Source organism: Mytilus californianus, unplaced genomic scaffold (genome assembly GCF_021869535.1).
Source record: "Mytilus californianus isolate M0D057914Y unplaced genomic scaffold, xbMytCali1.0.p SCAF_7, whole genome shotgun sequence".
In the NCBI taxonomy this organism is placed as follows: domain Eukaryota; kingdom Metazoa; phylum Mollusca; class Bivalvia; order Mytilida; family Mytilidae; genus Mytilus; species Mytilus californianus.
Window position 1 is genome coordinate 86641066 of NW_026262723.1, and position 27832 is coordinate 86668897.

Below are 27832 nucleotides of genomic sequence, written 5' to 3' on the forward strand. Positions count from 1 at the left end.
GAAATTGGACTTTAATCATTTTTTTTTGTACCCGCGAGTTCGCCTAGATTGGTTCTTTGACCATTTAAGGTCAAATACAAAAACTTCGACATGTTTATATAGAATGACGTCATGGTGATATCACGTTTCTACACTAAAAGTGTTCAGATATATTAACCTGTTCATTTATTAATGAATTAAACATCATTTTGAAAAGCTTGAATAAGTTTACTATTTTTGCAATTTCAAAGACCAACTAATGGCGGCCCTTATCACATCTCCTCCTTTAAGAACATAAAATGTATATGTTTGTAGAAGGATTTACACAGTCATTCAGACAGAAACGGTTTCTATATCTGTATAAAGAAAACCCACATTTATCTGAATGATTCTAGTTTTTAAACATTCTTACAGAATATATTATAAAGATATATCTTTTTCCATTAATAGATGGAGAATGGGGTGATTGGAGTACTTGGACAACTTGCAATGCTTATTGTGGAACAGGAAAAAAATACAGATCAAGGGCATGTGACAATCCAGAACCATCCAATGGAGGTCAAGATTGTGCTGGTAGTACAGAGGAATCTGCAGATTGCGTAAATGGCGAATGTAAGTGGAAAAGTAACACTTAATTGTCTTGTAACACTCAAGGTGTCAGACCACCAATTCAAAATCCCTATATATTATAATCAACCAACATTTGCAATTTTCACAGCTTTCTACATATTTTACCTTAAGTGTAACTTCATAGAACCTAGGTATATCCTGAATTGTACATGTATCACCTTTCTGCATGCTAATTTCCAGCCTATGTTTAAAGTCTTGTAGCGAAATACTTCGTTCAAAGGTCAAGTACTACTACAAATAACCCCTGGTTTTCTTAAATAAGTATATACTATGGAGTGCATTAATCCTCAATTTTTAATGCAAACTCATGAACGAGTAAATTTTGGCTCAAAATAGTCTACATATATTCCTCTTTCACTAAAACTTTCATTTCTGCAAATTTGTTTGTTAGTTTAAGTAAACAATGACATAAAAAGCACTAGTTTTGTCAGGGAAGTGTTACGTTTACATACCTTTTAAATTGAAGCGGATGAATTAGATAAGTTTGTAATACGTAAGGAAAATTTCAGCAAAATTTCTAATTTAGAACTTCTAGTTAATTTCGACATTATCTTATTATTACACATTTACATATATCAGAACCTCCTTTTTATTAGCTCACCTGGTCCACAAGGCCATGTGAGCTTTTCTCATCACTTTGCGTCCGTCGTCCGTCGTCGTCCGTCGTCCGTTAACTTTTGCAAAAATCTTTTCCTCTGAAACCTCTGGACCAAATTTAAACAAACTTGGCCACAACCATTATTAGGGTATTTAGTATAATAAATGTGTCCGATGACCCTGATTGCCAACCAAAATGGCCGATATGGCTAAAAATTGAACAAAAAGTGGTAAAATGCAAGTTTTAACTTTCATTTTGAAAACCGTTATAAATAGGGATCATCTGACAAGCAGAATGTTGAGCTCTACCAATTGTCCAGTTAAGTCAAAACTGTTAGAGGACTTCTTATAGGCGTTATTGCCCTTAAATGACAAATTTTACCATTTTTAAAATGTTTGCCTATTATCTTGAATACTATAATAGATACAGAGAAAATTTAATTGTAAAAATGATCAGCAAGACAAGATTTACAAATAAGTCTGCACGGTCGAAATCGTCAGTCGACTCCTTATTTGAGTTATTGCCCTCTGATGACGATTTTTACCACTTCTTTTCGTTTTTGACTTATATCTTAAAAATATAATAGATAGATAGAAACTTAAATAAGCAAGACACGATATTCTATTAAGACAAATGGAGGAAATCGTTCGACGACTCCTTATTGGAGTTATTGCCCTTTAATGACAATTTTTTACCATTTTTTTTGCGATTTGCCTTGTATGATAAAAATTATTATAGATAAAGAGACACTTTAAATAACAAATATGATCAGCAAGAAAGATCTACAAAAAGTCTAATTTAAAAGATAGTTAGTAGACTGTCACTCTTTTTAGGAGTGATAGCCCTTAAATGACGATTTTGTTTACCCTCTTTCGTGTTTTGAGCAAAAACTAGAAAAGATAGAGAGAAACTAAACAGACAAAAAGATCAGCAATAAAAGATCAACAACAAAAAAATTGTCATGAATTCTATTCTTGTCTGCAATGTTTGAGAGTGTCCTTTGTTGAATATGCACATAAACCTAGGTGAGCGACACAGGTTCTTTAGGTATGACATTGAGAAGTTATTGAACTTTATTCTTTGAAAAAGCGACGGGCGTATCATGCGCTCATGGCGCAGCTGTTTATTGATATCGTGTTTGAATATATTTTTGGATTGAAAATACATGTACATGTGAATGTTGACCAGTATTTTTTGCTCACCAGATCCATAGTAGGCCAGGTGAGCTATTGCCGTCATATTGCATCAGTTCGTCGTCATCCATCATCATCGTCGTAATCTATTTCACTTCTCCTCTGAAATGAACAGTCTTATCTAGACCAACATTTGTAAAAAAAAATGGTGTCTACTTAAGTACTTTTAAATGATGCGATTGCGGCAGCCGAGTAAAACACATGGCAAATTTAGTTAAAAATAGAACATACTAATAAAATGCAAGTCATCGTCATATATCTTGAAAACCGTACAGAAAAGTGTGTGTAAAATGCTGCGACTGTCAAGTTCTACCTAGTACCTACCATTTACTTAGACCAAAATAGTTAGATGACTTATACGAGTTTTGGCCCATTAATGATGATTCCTAAATCAAAATTTTTATCCATTTTTGCCAATTATTTTAAACACTATAAAAGATGGATAGAATCTGTAAACAGCTTGAATGCTCAACAGTAGGAGATCTACAAATAAATATATATGATTGACACCGTTATTTGGCTTCTTCTATGAACTATTCCCGTAAATCAAATTTTTTAATATTTTAATGCTTTTTATCTTGAAAATTGTAACCGGTAGACAAAACTTTCAAAAAAGCTACAACTGAGTTGTTATGGTTGAAATGGTCGATCGACTCCTTATAGGAAGTTATTGTCCTTCAATAACGATTTTACCGATTTGTTTTGCATTTTTTGCTTTTAACTTGAAAAATATGTTAGAAGGACTAGATCAAAAACTTTTATGAATAAAACAAATCTTTGATATAAAAATGAGGAGATGTGATATAATTGCCAATGAGACAACTATCCACCAAAGACAAAGAAACGAAGATGTAAACATCTAGAGTGCACTTTACGGCCTCCAACAAAAGAAAAATCCATATGGCATATATAGTAAGCTACTAGAACACACCCGCGACATCGCGGGTCCGTGACTGAATTAAGGTATCTAATTATGTATAAGCCTTATTTTTAGCCCGGATTTTTAGTATTGGTATCGAAATCTGATAAAGTCATGCTGTTTATAAGATGCACGGTTTTCTCTGCTTTCAAAATCTTTCTGTTTGAACCCGTCAACCTGGAACTTATTAATTATTGGTAATATTAATTATTTGGAAAACAAAAGGGCCTGGAATGGTGTAATTTTTAATCAACACCATTGTACTATATTAGTTATATATAAAGTTGAATTCTTTTATTCGCCGTTTTTACGTCATGACGGCTAACAAATTGGAAACTGTACCTACGCCTTATTTTAAGTCTGGATTTTTAGTATTCGTATTGTCATCTTATAAAGTCATGACAATGATTGAATTTAGTAGTGTCAAGTTTAGGTGTGATTGTGACCCGTGTATTTAGCAAATCCCAAATACACCGTTTAGTGGTGCACCTGACAGATGCGGAACGTACAGATTAGGTAATAGGTAACAGATGACATATACTATTGGTATCGGTATCGGGTTCGATCCGGAACTTGTTAATTATTGGTAATATTAATTATATGGAAAACAAAAGGGCCTGGAATGGTGTAATTTTTAATCAACACCATTGTCCTATATTAGTTATATATAAAGTTGAATTCTTTGATTCCACGTTTTTACCCCATGCCGGCTAACAAATTGGACCTCGTTATTTTAATATTATAGATATAGACCCGGGCATGACAAAATGTGTAACAATAAAAAATAAACAACAACGGCGTGAATTATGATTAAAAAACAAAGAACAAATAATCAATGCAGACAGCAACAAACGGCATCCCCTGAATTACAGTTTCCTATCTTGAGACAAGCACGTAAAGAATGTGGTGGGGTCAAACATATTTCTGAGCGCTCATATCTCACCTAACGTGTGACAGTGGCGTAACAGCACAACATAAGAACACACGATTTTTACCCATGTCTGCTTTTTGGCTTATCTTTTATAAACTATAATAGATAGGCATACAGAATAACAAGCAAAAATGATCAGCAATAGAAGATCTATAATTAAGTCTGTATGATTGAAATTGTTTATAGGAATTATTTCCCCAAAATCACCATGACCGAAATTATAAATTGGCGCCTCATAAAAGTAATCGCACTTTAATGAAGATCTTTACGATTTTTTCTGTCATTTTGGACTATTATCTTGAAAACTTGAAGACATAGACAGAAACTTCTAAAGGGCAATACGTTATTTTATAGTTAACTCAGTCTGACTTTTTTACCCAAAGGATGTATATCGTTTTCAAGATAACAACGAAAAACGCATAACCGGGTAAAGAAATAGGCATCTGAACTCACAAGTCTTTTAAGTGGTCCATTTAATATTTCTCTCAATTTAACTATAAGTTATTCCTATCTTGCTGGTCCTTATTTGCTTTTTAGAAAATTACAATTATTTTTTCCCATATTAACATATTTTCCCAATATTTTAAAAACTATTAACGGTACGCATAAACTGTACACAACAAAATTATCAGTTATTAGACGTACACAAAAACGTTATATGACATAAATCTTCAATGGACTCTTTATTGGAGTTATTGCCCATTTGTTGCTTTTTGGTTATTATCTTTAAAATCAAAATCGGGAGGAGCAACGATGACGAGTATGACAAGAACCCCCGAAAGGCCAACAGGACGGAAATGTTATATGACTGCTAATAGGACTTATTGCCCATTTATTAAGAACATTTTTACTTAGGACGTTTATTCGTAAAGAGAATTTCAAGTCAAAAAATTAAAAGCAGTCTAGATGCATTCTCTAAATTTAACCTTTCGCCTGGTAGCCAGTCTTATCTGCTACACTTTCTCGATTCATTAATCTACAAGGTTAAACTTGCCAGCACAAAAAAACTGTTTACCCATGAATCAAGTTTTTGTGATGAAAAGAATGTGAGCGAGATTAACATTTTTCAAATGTGTTCATAAAAGTCTGACGAGTCCAATGAATATTTTTCATTCCTATTTGTATTTACGTTTTAATCTCTTCAAACTTTTTGTTTAGGTTGTGCGCCAAGAGTATTTGACATGGCTTTAATGGTCGATTTGTCACTCGATCCTATGACGGAAATCACGACCTTCGTTAAAAGTGTAGCTAACGTGACTACAATTGCGCCTTCCCGAACAAGGATATCGATGGCAACTTTGAGTTCTTCTGTAAAACTGAAGTTTGATTTTGTAACTTACACATCATATGCAGACGTATCTGACGGAATAAGTTTATCAAATACGTATGGAAGACCAAATCTTAAAGAAGCCTTAGATTATGCAAGGGGTACAATGTTCACAACAGAGAATGGGGATCGATCTGATGTTAGCGATGTTTTAATCATGGTTATTTCTGATAGCGTTGATGACGAAGAAGTAGATATTGCTGCTCAAAGTCTAAAGGATAATGGAGTTTATCTGATAGTAGCCGAAGAGACACGAACATCTTCAAGTTCCACATCCGTAGTGGAACCTGTGTCAGATTTATATGCTTCTTTCACAAAATCATGGTCATCTTATAAGTTAACTTCAGCGCTAAATGCTATTGAAAATGGATTTCCTTGTAATTATTGTAAGTTTTTTTTATACTATAGTAAAGCGTGTTTGAGTTGAAAATGCAAGCCTTTGTATTAAAAAATGGACCATTCTTAACGAACGCATCTCAGATCTAGAATTTTAGTAGTACGAACGGCAAACAAAACTCTTGTTTTGATCGGTGATTAATTCGCTTTTTAGGGTTAAACAAGTACAAACCAAACAGATAACTATTTAATCACTGATAGTCGTCTTGCGTTATTGTCACATTAAATCTTATCTCCGATTTCTTTACAAACTAGTAACTACTTAATACCACTTTTCTGTTATCATCAAAGTTATGTACAAGGGTGTGCCACGCATAGTTGTGCATTTGTTCAATTTTGTTCAAATTTGATATCTGTCATAACTGCATCATATGCATGAAGGAACAAGTCCGTGAACATAGTACACAAAAAATACTTATCTTCCTCATATGAATAAAGGAACAAGTCCGTGAACAGAAAATACACACATATAATAATCTTCCTCGTATGCACAAAGAAACAAGTCCGTGAACAGAGTACACACATTTACTAATCTTCCTCTTATGCATAAATGAATAAGTCCGTGAATAGAATTCACAACCATATTGGCCAATGTTGAAAAGGAAAATGCAAACTACAGTCTGTCGTACGTTTGTACTACTGACTCAGTACCAGTCTATGTAAAGTGCGAATCGCGAAAACCGTTTCTTATGAGGAGTCGCGATATTTTCTTATATGAAATTGTAAATATGCAGACACACCATGAGGAAAAAACATGTTTTTTGCAATAAAAAAATGTTTGATATTAAAATATATAAATACTGTGAACGAGGCACCCGTCTTGCACAACCGAACGTAAAAATAAAAAAAGTAAAAACACGTTAATCGTCAATTAAAAATTAAAAAAAAAAAAACGGCAAACACGATGCACAAAATTTACCCTTTACCACCCCCGTTAAACTTAAGTTTGACTGGACTGTATAAAAAAATCTGTTATAACGACGTATGTAAACAAGACTCTATCCGTACCTCACAGGAAAATCGTGAGAATGAATCTTTAGAACGTCATATTTTATTTCGTCAGTTATTTTGAATTCTTCAGAAAAGATGTCAGGACTGGGTAAGGATTGAGGATTGAGGAGGCATATAATTGTTTTCTGACACCTCGAGGACCATGTTTATTGTTTGCATCAGCAACATAATCATGATGCTGGTTCCGTAAATGAAAAGTAATTTCAGGAACGGAATATAGCTACAAAGTGATTATTTACATGTTTGTATAATAGTTTTTAATTTAATTTATGACTTTAATTTTATTCTTACTAGATTTACCATATTTTGATTTTTTGTAAAATGTTCGATGTGTACGCAACTGCGTTTTTGCGTACGGGTTGCTACGCGCCTGTAATGCATATTTACTCGTATAAATACAACATACGTGGAATAAAATGTTTAAAGTACATGGCAAGTTTTATATACGTTTGTCCTGTTAAATACGAATAAACAAGTACTTTTCGATAAATTTTCTTTTATTCATACAAAGGTCAACATTCGTCTGAGATTCACCATTATGCATCTCGTTTACAAGTTATATATAGCACGCCTTTTACGAATTAACGTACTTAATACTTAATCCACGAAAAGCGTAGCTTTGAGTGGATTAAACATGTTAATGAGTAAGGCGTGGCTATATATGATTTATAACACTATGGGCTATGACACACGTCAAGGGTTAAATGCTGACCAATAAAACTTTACTGTACTTTTCAATATGTCAATCAAATAGTTGCGTGATACTATATCTGATTTCCAGAAAATTAACACACGCAGTAGATGTCAGTTGGATTTGTATGTCAGATACAGGTACATTTAAATGAATTGATGCCGTGGGATTCAGGCTTGATAGCCATTCACGTGTTATTGAATATTTTTTCTCCCCAAAAAACTCTTGAAAAGGGGGGAGGAGGGTGATGCAAAACGAGACTGGAGAGTGCAATAACTAACAACTCAGTCAGTTAACGCACTCCTCTAGAAATAACCGAAGTTAACTCACTCGAAGATCAAAGGAAAAATTACCATTCATGTTACAAAAGAGAATATCGCTACTCCACTTAAGAAACGGTTTTCTCGATTAGCACTTTTCAAAGACTGAGTACTATCTAAATGTTTTCATTGGGTAAATTGAATTTCACAAATTTTTCTTCTTTTCGAACGTGTTTTTATAATTTTTTATATATTAAAGATAGGATAGCCAAACGTGTTTTAAACGACAACTGTCAACCATTATTTTGAGTTGATTTATATGGAAAGCCAACGGGATCAAAATTCTTAATTCGTAAATTGTCAATTTGTGACTTGTAACTGTGTAATTTCAAAATTCTGTAACTTGTAACTGTGAAATTTCAAAATTCTTAATTCGTAAATTATCAATTTGTACATTGTAACTAGTATCTTTGTAATTTCAAAATTCTTAATTCGTAAATTGTCAATTTGTAACTTGTAACTGTGTAATTTCAAAATTCGTTATTGATAAATTGTCAATTTGTATATTGATGTTTTGTAACTTGAAACATGTCGACTCGTTAAATGTCGATTCGTTAAATGTCATCGTTGTATTATGCTAACGATCAATATGACGACAGACGGCGCTCGGTTTCAACTTCGGTGTATAAGCCTCCTGTAAGTAGGAACACCTCCATATGGAGTATATACATAAGTAATTTAAATCAATTATGTTCAGCACATACATATAAAAGAAAACAAACAGATACATACATTGTTTGTTTTATATGGCATATATACAGGGACTCTGTTTTATATAGAGGTGACCTCGAATAAACATGTATGTCTACTGTACTGGTTACCACACCTGGGAGGGGGTGCGTCACTTCCGTTATCAAAGTATATACAGATGTGTCGCCAGAATGGGCTCCCTTTTCAACTTCGCAAATATATGACTGTCACTTGGCAGGAAATTTCTTCTTAATATTTGACCGGGTAAAAATAGACTAAATACATGAAATATAAAATATATATTATAATCTCAATGTTAAAATTTTGTAAAAGAATTTAATTATCTAATGATTTTTAACACAAGAAGCAAATGGATGAAAAATCTTTATTTATTTGGCTCTTGAGTAAATGTTTTATATCATGTTTGTATTTTGCAAAACAAATTGAATGAAGTATTATTTTAAATGAGTCACTTAATTAATGTATACTATATATCAAAACTGCATTGAATATGCAATATTTTGTTATAAAGTCTAAAGGAACCAGAAAACGAGGACCTAAAATGGACTACCCATATTTCCAACGTAGCCAAGAAGGCAAACTCAACACTAGGATTCCTGATAAGGAATTTGAGATATTGCCCACCAGAATGCAAGAAACCCGCATATATTTCACTGGTCAGGTCAATAATGGAGTATGGAACAATAGTATGGGACCCCTACACATCTACGAACTTCAACAAGCTTGAAAGAATACAGCGACAAGCTGCGAGATTTATAACAGGAGACTAAATATCCATAGAAGATGGTTGCGTCTCAAACACACTCGCCAAACTGGAACTACAAGACATACAGACAAGACGCTCAATCCAGAAGCTAATATTTCTGTACGAGGTGGTTGTGGGGCTGGTTCATGCTATAGAACCAGACAAATATTAAAAAAAACTCTTTCAAAAAGAACTATTACTACCAAGGGATTTGACAATTATCAGTCAATAAATATTATTTGGCTCTTGAGTAATGAAGATAAAAATGTTTTATATTATGTTTGTACTTTGCAAAACAAGTTGAATGAAGTATTATTTTAAATGAGTCACTTAATTAATGTATACTATATACTAAAACTGCATTGAATATGCAATATTTTGTTATAAAGTCTAAAGGAACCAGAAAACGAGGACCTAAAATGGACTACCCATATTTCCAACGTAGCCAAGAAGGCAAACTCAACACTAGGATTCCTGATAAGAAATTTGAGATATTGCCCACCAGAATGCAAGAAACCCGCATATATTTCACTGGTCAGGTCAATAATGGAGTACGAAACAATAGTATGGGAGCCCTACACATCTACGAACTTCAACAAGCTTGAAAGAATACAGCGACAAGCTGCGAGATTTATAACAGGAGACTAAAAATCCATAGAAGATGGTTGCGTCTCAAACACACTCGCCAAACTGGAACTACAAGACATACAGACAAGACGCTCAAGCCAGAAGCTAATATTTCTGTACGAGGTGGTTGTGGGGCTGGTTCATGCTATAGAACCAGACAAATATTTTTAAAAAAAGCTCGTTCAAAAAGAACAATTACTGCCAAGGGATTTGACAATTATCAGTCAATAAATATTGTGGAAAAACAAGTCAAGCATTACACAAAGTGTTTTGAGATTCCAACAAGCAAAATACCACAATATTCTAACTCATTTTCGTAAAAACAGTAAAATATGTACAACTGCTCTTTGCGTTCTCTAATAAACTATTTATAACTATTCTACTTAAAATATATACAACTGGTAAAAATTTGTACTATTACAAATTTGTCCTGGGTCAGGAACAAACTTGTTCTCTTGGTACAATTATGTACCCTATAAGTTTACACACTTGTCTAATACGGTACAACAATACGGTTCAGCTTGTAAACTCTCAACTTGTACAGGTCCGTATTTCTAACAGGCACCAACCTGTTCTTTATTACACTTTAGTAATAGTAACTATTATAAGAGACAACGATCTCAAATATCAACGTACCGTAATTTCAGGTCTTCGTCTTCTTAAACTTATGACAATCGACCTTGAGCAAGGAATCGCTCCTGCTTATATACCACATGGTAGCCGTACCATTATTGAAGGAGGGGGTGTTCTACCAAAGTGCCTCATTACTCGTATTAAGAGTTTCCTTTGGAATACCCCTTCACATTTGTCCTGACCCAAGGTTTACCTGCGAAACATCTTATTCTTTTCTATGTTTATTAAAGTATATACAAATACATAAAATAAGGCTTCTGCCGAACTGTAACTAAGGTAAACTATTGAACCTATGATACAAAATCATCACATAACCCTCAAAAATACATGCGTCCCGCATGAACAAAACTTTAAAACGGATAAAACATAGAAGCACTATATACACGTTTTAATTCAGTTAAATGTACAAAATCTAGTCAACAATATAATCTGCCATCCATGCTGGTTTTCGCCTTGTACGGCGCTCTCCAAGACTACTTTCTTGATTTTCTTCATCAGGCAACGTTGACTCGTTAATAGCAATGTCTTGCAAATAAGGAGTCTCTATAGGGCCATTTTTAAATCTATCGCTTTCAGTGTCCAAGGGACTAATAGTGCTATTATTCGGTTCTGTCCTTAATGTCTGTTTGTTCTTTTTCTTAAGTCTGTCGACGTGTACAACTTGTGGTTTCCCTCTTTGTCCACAGTCAACTTTATATGTAAGGTCCCCATATCTGTCGATAATTTTGAAAGGACCTTTCCAGAAACTAGTCAGTTTTGAAGACATCCCAGGTTCTTTACTGGGAAATAAACGTACACCTCGTCATCTTTTCTGAAATTTTGGTATGACAATTTGAGGTCATGATAGTGTTTCTGTCTGCGCATTTGCCCTTTGATTTTACCTCTGACAAAACTGTGCGAGTTTTCTAATTTCTCCTTAAGCTCCCAGGCCCACTTATGTGCAGGGATGTCTTTAACGGATGGTGGCATTTCATACATTATATCTAAAGGAGTTGACAGTTATCTGCCTAACATGAGACTATTTGGCGTTTGTCCAGTCGTCTCGTGTTCTGACGCCCTATATGCCATCATGACAAAAGGAATGTATTCATCCCAGTTCCTTTGATTCTGTTCCACAAATGAACTTAACATTGTTGCAAGAGTCTTATTAAACCTTTCCACCATACCATCAGATTTCGGATGATATGGGGTGGTACGTGTTTTCTTAATGTTGAGAATACGACACATCTCTTGAAACAACAAACTTTCAAATTGCCTGCCTTGATCTGAATGTATCCAATGAGGAACACCAAATCTTACAATGACTTCTTTAACTATAATCTTAGCTACAGTTTTAACTTCTATATTGGCATGGCAAAAGATTCCGTCCATTGCGTATAACAGTCAGAAACTACCAATATATAATTGTTGCCATCCTTTGTTTCGGGCAACTCACCAAGGATATATGTGGCTATCCTTTCCATTGGCCCATTAGCTTCTACTGAAGTCATTGGAGCTCTTTTGGACTTTTGTGGACTTTTTCGCTTTGCACATTTGTCACATCCATTTATATAAGTCCTGACGTCGTTTTGTAACCCAGGCCAACGATAAGATTGTCTAATTTTTGCCAAAGTGTTATGGATACCCAAATGAGCAGAACATTTATCATCATGGGAAATTTGTAAAACCTTTCTTCATTCTGATAAGGGAATGATAGCCTGCATTTTAACAATTTTGGTTTCAGGGTCTTCAAACCGTCTGTAAATAAGTCCGTCTCTCAACTCTAAGTTGTTCCATTGACACCAAAGTGGTCTTAAGAAAAATCCCTTATCACAAATATCTTTGTAATCAGGACGTTCATTCACCTTTTTCTACCCATTTAGTCACTATTTGCAGGTCATGATCATTTTTCTGAATTTCTTTTTAAAGACAGATCACGATGATCACTTTCATCATATTTGTCATTACTACCACCAAAACGGGTGATAGCATTAACAGTATCATGTTGGTCTTCAGTTTCAGCCGAAACAGTATTTTTTTCTAAATCGGAATGATAACCGCATTGTTTGCAGGGAATGCGACTAAGTGCGTCTGTATTCCTATGTTGAATTCCTGGTCGATGTTGAATTTGCATCTCAAATGAACCTAGTGTCTCTAACTTAGAAGAAACCAATGTCAAAGTTGCTCCTGTATCAACCACACACTTAGCTTCAATATCTTCTACATTTAGTTTGACATACATACCAGCATCTTCCGATGCTGTTGTAACCGCACCTTCATTTGTCTTACAGTTACATGTATGTTGTTTCCCAGTGTTCATTAAAGTTTTAACAAACCCATAACCCTTATTTCCATTATAATTGTTTTGATTTCTTCTGGGTAGGCGACAGTTCCTTGCTAAATGACCAAATTTGCCACAATTGTAACAATTTTTTATTTATCCTCTTACTTTGAGTATATCTCGTTTTATTATAAGAAGACCCCTCATTTGTACCAATAGTTTTTAATTTTGTCACTTCAGTCGTAAGAGAACTTAGACTTTTCTCCATTGTTTGCATCCATGATGCAATGTCTCTCGTTGTCGAGTCACTATTGGTAAGCTTTTCTTCCCTATCTAACTCGTCATCATTCATAGTCTGCCGTAAATAACCTCTTCCCTCTCTAACTTTATTTTCGGCTTTATTGTACGCCTCTAATTCAACGGTAAGTCTCACGGCATCATTTAAACCTTTCGGTCGCGATTGTTTTATTCTAAGTCGCATTTCCGAATCTATGAGCGTGTCAATAAACTGCTCTTTACCGAAAGTTTTGCGTACGTCCAACGGGGCAGTAGGATATGCCAAGTTGGACAATCTCCGAATTGACTTACCTAATTCGGGAAGTGATTCGCTGGCTTTTTGACGTCGTTCTTTAAACTGAACTCTGTATCCATCTAGCTATCTGTCCTTCTGGGATCTTAAAGTTAAGTAACCAATTTAATGATCCGTGATCAGTTCTTACTGTGAACTTTCTACCGTATAAGTACGGTTTGAAATGTTTAACAAAACAAACCACAGCAAGCAACTCCTTGCGTGTCACACAGTACTTTCGTTCTGATTTTGAAAGAGTACGACTACCGTAAGCCACAACATGTTATAGCCCTTCAACAGATTTTTGGGATAGGACAGCTCCGATTGCCAAATTACTTTCATCAGTATCCAAAATAAATTCTTTGTTCAAATCTGGATATTTAAGAACTGGTGCGTTGATTAATTTACCTTTCAATTGGTCAAAAGATTCTTGACATTCTGAAGTCCAAACAAACTTTGTTTCTTTCTCTGTTATTTTGTGAAATGATTTAGCGATATAGGCAAAGTTTTTAATAAATTTTCTATAGTACCCACAAAGACCCAAAAAGGGGTGGGCCACTCTTTCCCAACCTTAATCTTGTCAGGGTCGGTGGAAATTCCTTCCTCAGAGACAATATGTACTAAGAAACGAACTTTTGTGGTACAAAAGGTGCACTTCTTTGCATTCAACTTTAAACCAGCCGATTTAAGCCTAGCAAAAACTTCTCGTAGATTGTCAAGCATACCATCTAGTGTTTTTCCAAAAACGATTATATCGTCAATGTAAACCAGAAATGTCTCTCACTGTAAACCAGCGAGTATGGTTTCCATCAATCGCTCAAATGTCTGTGCAGTGCAACACAACCCGAATGGCATGACCCCAAATTGAAATAAACCCCTTCTCGTTGCAAAAGCTGTTTTGTGCTTGTCATTTTCGGCCAGCTCCACCTGCCAATATCCCGAACAACAGACCAAAGTACTATACCATTTATTTCCCGCTAAATGGTCTAAAGAATAGTCAATCCTCGGTAATGGATACGCGTCTTTATTAAGTGTCACACTGTATAAACGTCTATAATCTATGCAAAAGCGATAGCTGTCGTCATTTTTCTTTACTAAGACTATCCCTGCCGCCCAGTGACTGTGGGAGGGTTCAATAATCCCTTTTTGTAACATTTTGTCAAGGTTGTTATTTACTACCTTGTTCAAATGATAAGATGTTCGACGAGGCGATTCTTTAAATGGCCTTGCGTATCCCGTATTGATTTCGTGTTTTACAAGATTGGTCCTTCCCAAGTCAACATCAGAAGAAGCAAACAAGTCCTGATTTTCTATCATCAAAAATCTGACTTTTTGTTTGTCTTTCGAAGTCAATTCGTCTGATGTCCTGTCCAAAAGATCTTATAGATCTGATCTAAGTCCGTCACGTTTCTGTTCATTTGAACATATATTTCCATCTAGTACTTGGTCAACCTCAGACATTTGGGCTATAGTAGTACCAGGGTATATTGTCTTAGGATCTAGCTCTGTGTTCTTTGATCTAATAGGGACTTTTTCGCCTGACCTTACCAATGTTCTAGCAGTCAAAATGTAGTCTTTTCCTGCATGTTCATTTGCTTCTAACAAAGCATTGTCAGCAGGTAATTTTTGACCTTCTGCTAAACAAACCGTGTCATTATTGTCAATTTCCGACCTTGGCGGTATGACAACCGCTTCTGAAGCAACCACTCGGTAACAGCCTATTGATCCATGAAAACACAAACCTATCTTAAAATTCCCAATACAAAAGAGCCCATTTTTAACATCAATTAAACAATTATGTCGTTTCATGAAGTCCAAACCAAGTATACCATCAACTTGCAGATCAGTCACAACAGCTTCAGATTGCAACTTATTTGGACCGAAACGCAGATTGAAACTGCTTTTTCCTCGAAGCTCTAGTTCATTGCCACATACTGACCTAACAGTAGTTTTAACTTCATTTAGATAGATATCATATATAATTCCGTTTGACTAGAAGGCGCAAATCGCTCTTCAAGTGCACTGACTAAATCGGAAAACTTTTGTCTTTTCTCACTTGGTAAATCTCCAAGTACAGCCCGTGCTTGTCCCATTAACGATACGGCCAAATATAACCCTTTTTGACTTTCCGACCAATTATTTACAAGTGCACACATTTCAAAATGGGACAAATAGTCTATCCATGGTGTGCTACCGTCATACTTTGATTTTTGATTTTTGTCTTATCCCTAACGTAACTATTATCAATATGTAACGGCAAAGTATCCCCTTCTTCTAAATCGATGTGTGAAAATTTGACAGTTTTGTGAGTATTCGGGTTGGTGTATGTTGGTAAATCACCTTTTTTTTTATCTCCCTTTCTTGACAATGAGGACCCTCTTGATCCCAGACCCGAATCATTTCTTGTTATAAAAGCATCTTTTGACGAACACCCTGATCTTTAGGTGTTGACGAAACAAAACTCTTGCTGTACATTGTTCCTTCCATATCTTGATTTTGTTTTGTCAATTCATCATCGAAAGACATTTTTGTACTTTAATTTACGATTTAACCATGCATGCACAATATAATAAATGTCAATCAAAGTATTGCCTGTACCACTATCGATCGTTAATCCCTAATGTCAATAATAGACGCAACTAAACTGTGGGAAATTTAAAACGAGAACAGGACAAATTTGATATACAATTTACAATTACGATCTGTGCAAAAGTGAACAGTATGAACATATAAATTAAAATTCTCACAAGACAGTTTGGATATAAGTTTATGAGATGATCAATTTGGATATTAACTTTCACAATGGATTTAAAAATGAACAATTTGGATCCCACCGCTAGCCACCAAATTAGGCAACGTGTACACATGGTAAGCGTGTCTATTTCTATTTTAGATTGGGTTCGTTACCAGTTTGATACTGGATCCAAATTGTTCTATTTACATAACTTTTCTACTTAAAATATATACAAATGGTACAAATTTGTACTATTACAAATTTGTCCTGGGTCAAGAACACACTTGTTCTCTTGGTACAATTATGTACCCTACAAGTTTACACACTTGTCCTTGTTCTCTTGGTACAATTATGTACCCTGCAAGTTATCACACATGTCTAATACGGTACAAAAATACGGTTCAGCTTGTAAACTCTCAACTTTTACAAGTCCGTATTTCTAACAGGCACCAACCTGTTCTTTATTACACTTTAGTAATAGTAACTATTATAAGAGACAACGATCTCAAATATCAACGTACCGTAAATTCAAGTCTTCGTCTTCTTAAACTTATGACAATCGACCTTGAGTAAGGAATTGCTTCTGCTTATATACCACAATGGTAGCCGTACCATTATTGAAGGAGGGGTGTTCTACCAAAGTGCCTCGTTACTCGTATTAAGAGTTTCCTTTGGAACACCCCTTCACATTTGACCTGACCCAAGGTTTACCCGCGAAACATCTTAATCTTTTCTATGTTTATTAAAGTATATACAAATACATAAAATAAGGCTTCTGCCGAACTGTAACTAAGGTAAACTATTGAACCTATGATACAAAATCATCACAATAGCATCAGAAACTGCTCTCGTGCACCGTCAATAAATTTGACGGCGCGCTCTCTACCATTGTATTAAAGCCAGTACTTGTATCCCCAACGTATTCCTACAGATACAGATACAGATCTAGAATTATTATTGGATCGACGAGACATGACATATACTAGGAGTATAACAGTGTGATGTCCTGGTGGTGTCCCCTCAGGATATTTTGTTAATGACATTGATCGTAAAACTATGAAACAGTTTCTTTTTTATTACACACCTATACCCACTTTTAACCAAAGTGATACCCTACCCCTTTGACTGGTCAGAGTAATATCTCGCCATCTCGCCATTTGCATGACAGAAGCAATTCTCCCCAATCTGCTTACCCTAATTTTATTTCTCCATGAAAATCTTCATATATGACAGCTCATTTTACAGAGCAAAATATCAGCAATCTGTTAGATGTTATGTCTTCAAATCTAGGTACAACTTATCGGACAGGAGAGGCGCCAAAATGGTTTTGCAAGAATTACTTGCCGGGGAGAATTATTTTTTGAAAAGTACTTCTACTGGCTGGTCAGAGAGAAGACCCCACAGAATCATTCTCGCCAATCTGTTCGCAATAATTTTATTTCTCCATGAAAATCTTTAAACATGATTTGGGGTTTGGTGGTGGTGGTCGGTTGGGGGGGGGGGGGGGGTGGTGGGTGGGTGGGGGGGGGGGTCTGTCAGGGATCATTTTGGAGAGCAAAATGGTGGCAAACTGGGATCCTGGCTCACCGCTCGACAGTAGAGCCAGGTGGAATACAACAACATGGTTTCGTCAATTTGATATATTAGAATGATGCATCGTGGGATAGCGTCATTTCATGACAAATGGAGGGAAATATTTATATTGTTGCGAATATGAATATGAAATGCAAATTTTGAAAAAACTAGCTTATATATAATACAAACGTTATTGATTAACATCGTGAATCAACTGCTAATTAACGATCCGATCAGGTCTGGTTGCCAGGCTAAGGAGGGGTGGCACGGGGGGATACCGGGAGTACGGGGCGTGAAGCAGGAGTTGAGAGGGAGGTAATCGGGAATATTTAGAGAAAACCCTATCGGATTTTGTCTCGCCTTGACGGAATCAAAAAGCGAGACATAGGTATGCTGTTTCCGGCGTCGGCGGCGGCGTCAACAATGTATTAGTTTGTGATTAGGTCTAGTTCATGGTGAACCACTAGTGGTAGGTCAATGATTTTTGGTATGCAGTTGTATTATCATTGGCACATCTCATTACCATGGAGATTATTTGGCCCCGCCCCCTCAGTCACGGTCTATTGATTTTGAAACTTTGCTTAGTTTACATGTATAAGTTTGTGATTAGGTCAGTTTATGGGGAACCACTAGTGGTAGGTTAATGATATTTGATATACAGTTTTAAAAGCATTGGCATATCTCATTTCCATGGAGATTATTTGGCCCCGCCTCCTCATTCATGGTCTATTGACTTTGAAACTTTTGCTTAGTTTTCATGTATTAGTTTGTGATTAGGTCAGTTTAAGGGGAAGGTTAGTGGTAGGTCAATGATAATTGGTATGCAGTTGTATAAGCATTAGCACATCTCATTTACATGGAGGATATTTGGTCTTTACCCCTCATTCATGGTCTATTGACTTTGAAACTCTTGCTTAGTTTACATGTATTAGTTTGTCATTAAGTCAGTTTAAGATGAACCACTCATGTTAAGTCAATAATATTCGGTATGCAAATGTATTGGCATTTGCAAGTTTCATTTCCATGGAGATTATATAAACCCACCGCTTAATTATTGTTCATTGACTTTGAAACTTTTACATAGTTTACAAGTTAATGTTTGTGTTTAGGTTTGTTTAAAGGGAACGACTTATGAAAAGTCAATGGTATTTGGGTTGCAGTTGTATTAGCATTGGCACATCTCATTTCCATGGAGATTGTTTAGCCCTGTACCTTCAGTCATGGTTCATTGACTTTGAATATTTGCATAACTTACATGTTAAAGTATTGCGATTTTAATTTCAGAATAAAATGGTCCGATAATAGCATTTTAGAATTAATAGAAACCGTTTATTACCTGGGTTTTCAAGTAATGATGTAGCCTTTTATAGCCGTCTATATGGTATAGGTTTTTCTCATTGTTGAAGGCCGTACGTTGCCTATAATTGCTTACATCGACTTCATTTAAACTTTGGTGGGAAGTTGTCTCATTGGCAATCATACGGTTTATTACCACATCTCCTTATATCTATTTATCCGAATAATTCAGTCGTTATATTCCGCTGATCTACGACTACTTCATTAACCTCGCAAGTAGGAGAGATCGATAACGTGGAGGGACTGCATTATTCTGGTAGTATTTTTATATACTGAGTTTCTGTTCTCGAACGAAACGCCACCTTTCGTCTTAAAAAAAAACGGGTTCCTGTATACATGCCATATAAAAATAAAAAAGATATTTTTCTATTTGTTTTATTTTAGACGTTTGTGTTTGTTAATTGATTTAAAGTACTAAGGTATATACTCCATATGGAGGTGCTCCTACTTACAGGAGGCTTATACACAGAAACAGAAACCGAGCGCCATCTGTCCTCATAATGATCGTTAGCATACTACAACGATGACATTTAACGAATCGACATGTTGCAAGTTACAAAACTTGTATATACAAATTGACAATTTACGAATAAAGAATTTTGAAATTACACATTTACAAGTTACAAATTGACAATTTACGATTTAAGAATTTTGAAATTACAAAGATACAAGTTACAAATTGACAATATACGAATTAAGAATTTTGAAATTTCACAGTTACAAATTACAAATTGACAATTTACGAATTAAGATTTTTGACCCTGGTGGCTTTCCATAGATTTATACAGTGCGACATTATAACACATTTGTTTGAAAATTCTTTCTTTATCATTGAATTTGAAGAAACTCGCTCACGATGAAATTGGAACGAAAAAATACTGAAAAATACATAAATATGAAAAAACCTTCATTTTAACAAGCATGCAAAATACAGTTAAGCAAATCAAGAACGCCCTAAAACATATAGTGTGTACACAGTATGAATGATTTTTTAACAATACAACATTCATAGCCGAAGAAGAAGGAATCATTCTGTTAGTCAGAGCCTGATTTTGTCTTTTGTCAACAAGCAGTAATTCTCATGCGGAAATGCGAAAAAAAATTTGTTAAGAACGATGTGAACTAAAGAAAATATCCGAGCCATATTGAACTAATAAACATATATTTTTTTTCAGTTTGTGCAACATCTTTCTTTGCCTTAGATTCCCCTTCAACTCTGTCAACAGGAAATGACTCAAGTTCGGGTAATAATTTATTTCGCCTGATTGTGCATAACATTTTATTAACTTACTTTCTGAGATTTAAAAAAAAAAAAACACCTGAGATTAATTTATATATAACACACACACATGATTACAAATTGCACACTTTAAAAAGTTCAAAAATACAGGCTGAAAATTAGAAATTACACATTGATAATCAAAAGCACGCACGTAAAAAATAAAAATTTACACCGAGATTTGAAGGCACATATTATGTATATATATTTAATTATCCTTCTTAGCGCGCTGTCATATGTACCTGAGGTTACCTATGCTAGGAAATTGTGAAAGACAAATAAGACTATAGGTGAATCACATTATATGAAAACGTATTGACCACATGTTATGAAATGAAAGGCAATTTACACATCATAAAATTGTACAAGCATATGATATGATGACAATTTTACATCTATTTTTTTTTTGTACAGCGGAAAACATATAACGCATAGCGCATATAATATGAAGCAGAGTGCACATAATATAAAGCAGAGTGCATTATTAGTTACATAATGTGCTTGTGACCTAATACGATATAGAAGCTCGAACCCCATATAGAATTTACTGACCCCATATATATCGTATTAGGTCACTAGCACACTGTGTAACGAATTTATTTTACCGACTATCTTAACAAGTGGCATTTAGACTAGTGGCCTATCAGAGTGATCAAGTCTTCAATACCAAGAACTTACTTCCATTGGTCTATACAGAAACAAATGCCAACAATAACAACATGTTAGCTTTTAATGTGTTTTCTGCATTTATTTCAATCGTTCATCATCAATTTCTTCGTCTGTTGAAACCTTTCAGATTTTTCCTCAACAGTGTGTTGTTTTTTCAAAGGGACGTAACACCACTACTAACCGTGTATTGAAATAAACCACGCCTTCTAACCCTGTATTAAATATACAAGTCTCCACGCGGTCACCGTTGCTATTAACCAATCATATTCCTAGAAATGCATAGGAGGTAAGATAAATGACATATGCACTCTGCTTTATATTAATGATATAAAGCAGAACGCACATAATATGAATCAGAGTGCTCATAATAAAAAGACATATGTGCATCATATTGCAATATTTTTTAAAACTATACTTATAAGAGCTCTTTCCGGTTGCCTTTTCACACCAAAAAGTCTGCTGTAAGTTATTGACGGGTGTTTTGTTCACGACAGCAATACTATATTACCCGATCCATGTCAATAATGTATACAACGTTAAAAAGAAGAAATGGTTCTTCTTTCATAAGAAGGTAGTATTGGGTCTAATCATATTTTATAAAACCTAAAATGTGAAGATAAAAAAATTGATTTTAAATAATATAGGATCATACAATTTTAAATGAGTGAACGGGCACATTCATAACGATTTTCTAAATAGGGGAAGTCCTACCTGAATCATTTCGGGACTGATGATATATATCATAGCAATTAGAGAACCAATAAAAGTTTTACAATAGAAGCACATGAATAGTAAAAAATGCAAATACATTTACATATTTATTATACCGAAAAACATTCATCAGATCTGTGAATCTGCACTACTGATAGCCAGTTATGAGGTGTGGATCCTCGGTTTATAATTGTTTTATGATGCAGGTTATTTATATATAATGACGGACAGTCCATTCAAAGCTACTTGTTGTGGTGCAACATCAGCATGGGAATTTTTTGCCGTTAATTATGGAACTGTGGAAATGATGATTTTCAGACAAGCATCTTTGAATGACTATTACTTAGTTGGATCAACGACTGTAATAGTACCTGGTAATTATAAGAATTGCAGAAAAAAGTTTATAATGTTCATTCATGCGTTCATTTGTTGTAATTGGGCGAACAAAAACATGAAATACATGTGTATGAATAAAAGGAGATGTGGGTTAAGGAGAGAGCAACCAAAGGGCACATTGAACCAACAAGATATACAGGGGTTCAGTATATGATGGTGTTCAAAAATAGACAAGTCGCCATGCAACATATCAAGTTATGAATATCCCCAGTTTAGAATAACTGTGAATCATATAAATACTATCAAAGATTTCTATCTATTTTTAAAAGATTCGTTTAAGGAAAAAAAGGATGATAACTACACTTTTAATATCTCAAGCCTTAAATATGATTTTTGTTTTAAATACAAGTATCCTACAAAATATTCAGATATTATTATGTTTAAAATAATTATGCTAAGAGGCAATGCTGGAAGGAAGAACTCATATTAAGAAGTTTGTTTTTCTAAGAGATAAAACTTCCCTGAATGTGACAAGTAAATCGTCAACTCTGAACTTTTATTTGCAGATATGTTATAACACATAAAGAGTTTCAAGTCATAGTTGTTTTTGCTTTAAAATCAGTACATGAAATAACAGTCAACATAAGCTCTATAAAACTTTTAACCGACATAAGACCCAAGAACAAGACTGAAATTCATAATCATTACACAACACATATATACACATATACACACATGAAATACACAGCAAGAATATGAAAGCATAAAAAACATAGGATTACACCAAGATACCATTATAAAAAAGCACATATCATAATCGAATCATTTAAATTAATGCAACAAACTCAAAGCAAGTTAAAATACATCAAGCTGAAAAAGTAGACTTGTATAATTGTTATCATATTTGTCGTTTGGAAATCATACCCTTTATCCTTATTTTATCTTTTGATAATGGCTAACGTTCGTTTAAATAAATTGCCTAGTACATCGAATGTTGAATGCAAACAAAAAAAGAATAAAACTTTCATACTAAATGCAATATTTCATGGTGGTAACAAAATAATCTAAATATAACTTTTGACTTCACATTGAGTTTTCATTATCATGTGACATTTGTAAAATACATTCCATATCAAGGTTTTGAGCAAGATTTCGCAGTTCACTGAACATGCAAATGTGATAGCGAGCGCATGGTGTCTTTCAGACATATATTTTTTATTCTATTTTACGTTTTTACTATATAAATTGCTATTCCAATAATCGAGATCATATATATACAAGGATTGAATAATCACAAACTAGTTTTGTCCAACAGCATATGTCATGTGACTAACAATAATATCTCAAGTTGTTTAATCTGATGAATGAGATTATCACCCGTCCTATTGCTAGAGTAAAAAAACTGAAGTGTCAAGTTTAAAGAAAACGTATTGAAATTAAAAACAAGCGAATACGTATTTTCTTTTCTTTAAAACTAAAGCTCAACTTCTTTAGGTGCCCCGCGAAGTTTCTGACTATTCTTGTATTAACCAACGTTGCTATATAATTATTTGATACTATAAAATATTTCTAAAGTTTACTTTAATTAGTTTTAAAACAACAGAAATAAATGAGTTTTACTGATGTCAACTTTATATTGAAATATTTTAATATAATCGCGTTTCACCTGTCTCAATGCGCAAGTAGTGGCATATAGAGTTAAACATGTATTAAGAAACTCTTTATTTCAGAGAAATATGTCAACACAACGATTTCTTTCTCTTTGACGTCTTCAGAAAGAATAGCAATTGTTGAAGGTGACATGTTGGCGTGGTACGTTGTGAATAAACATTAAGTTTTATGTGACTCTTTTCTAAGTTGCTGATAGAGACAATTAAAATTGGATTCTTTAAAATACATCTACGCTTATTCCATTTTAAATGAGAATCATTGTTTCACTACTTCAGGAGTTCATGCGATTCTGATTATAAATAAGAAGATGTGGTATGAGTGCCAATGAGACAACTCCCCATCCAGGTCACAATGTGTAAAAAGTAAACAATTATAGGTCAAAGTACGGCTTTCAACACGGAGCATTGGTTCAAAGCGAACAGCAAGCTATAAAGGGCCCAAAATTCACTAGTGTAAAGCAATTCAAACTGGAAAACCAACGATCTAATCTATATAAAAAAACAAGAAACGAGAAACACTTATGAACTACACCAACAGACGTTGGTTTTTCTCTATCTACCCATGTTAGTTTGTTTGTAACTTGACTAATTATATCGTACACCATATTCAAATTTAATAATAAAAATTCTCTTTACCATTAGATTAAAATCTTATTATGTTTTACCTTTACTTGATAGGTATACAAATGGACCTAATATGATTGGTCATGCTGATTGTACTATAACAAGTAGATCAGATTGTCCACAAAACAACAAAAGACTGTACCAGCCAGGTGCTAAATTTAACGCAGGAGATTCAATTGACTTTTCATCGGCAGAAACAATAGCTAACAAGGGTTTCTCAATAAAAGTAGCAACAACAAATAGTGAGTAATCTCGATATTGATGTTCAAATAAGAATTATGACAATTAATTTTTACGGGAAATAGAACTAGCATTTTGACTACATTATTTTGGAAATTGTCATTTGAACTGAAAAATCAGTGAAGACACTAAGATTTAACTGTTAAAAAAGATTTAAATGTTACCATCCTTTGTAACTGTAAATGCTTGGGATGTCTAGAATACATGCAGTTTTTGCTGGAGTTCGTGTTGCTCAGTCTTTAGTTTTCTATGTTGTGTTTTGTGTACTGTTGATTGTCTGTTTGTCCTTTCTTTTTTAGCCATGGCGTTGTCAGTTTATTTTCGACTTGTGAGTTTGAATGTCCCTTCGGTGTATTTCGCCTCTCTTTTTGGACTGTTCAAAGATAAAAAGCAGAGCAACTTTATAAGTTACTCACAGAATTTTATTAACCATACTTTCCTTTCATTTCTCCTTTTCAGCCATAAATTTCATTCTATATAATTCAAATTTCAAGTTATGTCACAGAGAACAAAAAGCAAACATCACCTGAATATAAATCAAGCTGTCATATGTCCAACTATTGTAATCCAATATCAAAGAGCCAAATTTAAAAATAAAAATTCCCATGATTCTACGTATCGAGCATTCTTGGTATAATTTTTTACGCCCTTCTAACAGTTTTACGCCTGTAGAAAAAAAAATTATTCCTTGCTTATTTCAATTAACGCCAGGTTTAACATTTTATCTACCCATGTAAGTGCTACAAACTTACATTTCCTGCTATATTACACCCGGATCTTGACACGTAGCTACAAGTTACACCCGGTTTACGCCAGATTCCTAGGCGTAATACGCCTTATAATTTCATACGGGTACATAAAAACTTGAAAACCAAAAAAGGCATTTAGTTAACATAGGGATTCCAGCATTAAGCCTGATAAATACAAATCAATTTTGCTACAGAGAATTCAAGAGATTAAAAAAGTGAAGGCCATCGATATTTTAAGCTGAGCACAATAAATAATATTTGGTGTCATTAACACATTTTCCTGTAAATTATTTATTATGTTGTAGATACAGAACTTACTTTGATAACCATCCAAAACGAAACTGAAATAGAAGAGAGTACACCAATTGGAACTAAAGTATTATACTTTAGAGTTGAAGATACTGATTTAAACGATAACATCACCTTTACCCTATCTGGAGACAGTGAACTATTTATAATTAGTGAAGTTCAATTTGAAAAGGGTAAAAATTTTACTACAGCGCTACAAATCAACATGGTTATATCTTCAGAACTTAAATTTCAGTTAATAGAATATGAGTTCTTACCTAATGGCAATGCAATATATTTTTCTATGATGATCTGAAGATGTAGCGTCTCTATTTGTATGCCACACCTACGATAGTAGTAGGGGCATTATGTTTTCTGGTCTGTGCGTCCGTTCGTTAGTCCGTCCGTCCGTCTGTCCCGCTTCAGGTTAAAGTTTTTGGTCAAGGTAGTTTTTGATGAAGTTGAAGTCCAATCAACTTGAAACTTAGTACACATGTTCCCTATGATTTGATCTTTCTAATTGTAATGCCAAATTAGAGTTTTGACCCCAATTCCACGTTTCACTGAACATATAAAATGATAGTGCGAGCGGAGCATCCGTGTACTATGGACACATTCTTGTTTTGTGTTTAAATAATATGTGCATTCATTATTGGAAGATAGTGAATAAACTCATCATAGATACTTGATATAAACTGTAGTATAATGCTTATCATACTCTTAATCCAGGTATTATATACACTGTAACTATATAACATATTTTTCACTGTTTATTACAGTTACATTAAACCTCAATTCTACAGTGCCAAGGAATGGTGGTCCTTATATAATCACAGTGACAGGGACAGATTCTTGTCAGCATACAGCTTCAGCAACCGTCACAGTTTCTACCTATAACGCTGTAAGTTTGTTAATATGGGTATATTATTGTATCCAATTCATTGTCATATGCATAGGTACATGTAAACTAACGGTACCTGTATATTTGCATAAATAGCACGACTTATTTTAGAACTTCGCAAAAGATATAATAAGCAAAGTTGCATATTCTGATAGCTGAAATCTGTGATTTTTTTTTAGTACAATTGAGAATACAACGATGAAATAGAATTGAGAGAAAACTGTGTCTAGCTCTATGTATAGAAACACCTAACATATATTGATAAAACACAGACATATACATTTGAAAAATTCAATTAAATTGATAACAGAAGTAAACAATCTTATTTATCTATGTTACGTTGTTAATTATGTAAAACGCAAGATGTAATAATCGTCAGAAAAAGTAACATTCTTTGAAATTATATCACATAATATTCATATCCATGTAGCTGGTTTATTCTCTATATAATTACATCAACATGTTTGACTGTTTTATTTGCTTTAACATTGATTGAAATGTTAGAAAAGGATCTAACATTCAATCACAGTTTGCCTTGTCAAACGATTATGTGCCGTTCCAAACTCAAATTTATAAACAAGAACATTAAAAAAACTAGATAGTAACAACATAAGCCATGTATATCTGTCAATGAAATGTTTTATAAACGAAAAATGAAGTATGAGACCAAACTTTCCACCAATGATGATAAACTCGAAAATACAATTCAGTTTATGACCGACGTTCAAAGAAATGCCTTCTATATTACATCTCTATAAAAATCAAAAACTTTGATTATTTCGCCCTAGCGACAAAACATAGCCAAATTATTAAAAATTAATGTGGATACGTGTTTTTCATAAATAATTCTCAACATACTGATCCTTTTTAATCCCGAAATAACTAAAATAAAGTATGCTGGTGCTTGTGTCATTTAAATTTTCAATTTATATGAATTCAATTATAGTTTTTTTTATCATGATTGCAACTTTTAAATATTAAGTTTTGTGTCAAAGGATGTTAAACTATTCCAACGTATCCTTTCTATACACACAGACGTATTTTGTTTCTATTTTTCCGTTTACTTCGTATTTGATTCGATCTTCCGTTTGTTTTAATTCGATTCACTGATGTGTCTTATGTACACGAAATGTGCGTCTGGCTTTACAAATGTTATGCCTG

General features: G+C 34.1%; 1 protein-coding gene across 24 annotated transcripts in view; it reads left to right on the plus strand.

Annotated features, from left to right (window-relative positions):
• Positions 1–27832, plus strand: part of LOC127708599 (uncharacterized) — a 60424-nt gene that overhangs the window by 27535 nt on the left and 5057 nt on the right. For all 24 annotated transcript variants that reach the window (XM_052213589.1, XM_052213590.1, XM_052213595.1 and 21 more), the window contains 8 exons: positions 430–591; positions 5409–5963; positions 20380–20448; positions 22070–22237; positions 23930–24011; positions 24548–24735; positions 25788–25964; positions 26550–26671. In XM_052213589.1, coding sequence (XP_052069549.1) covers positions 430–591; positions 5409–5963; positions 20380–20448; positions 22070–22237; positions 23930–24011; positions 24548–24735; positions 25788–25964; positions 26550–26671 — 1523 coding nt within the window. The remainder of the gene's footprint in view (positions 1–429; positions 592–5408; positions 5964–20379; positions 20449–22069; positions 22238–23929; positions 24012–24547; positions 24736–25787; positions 25965–26549; positions 26672–27832) is intronic.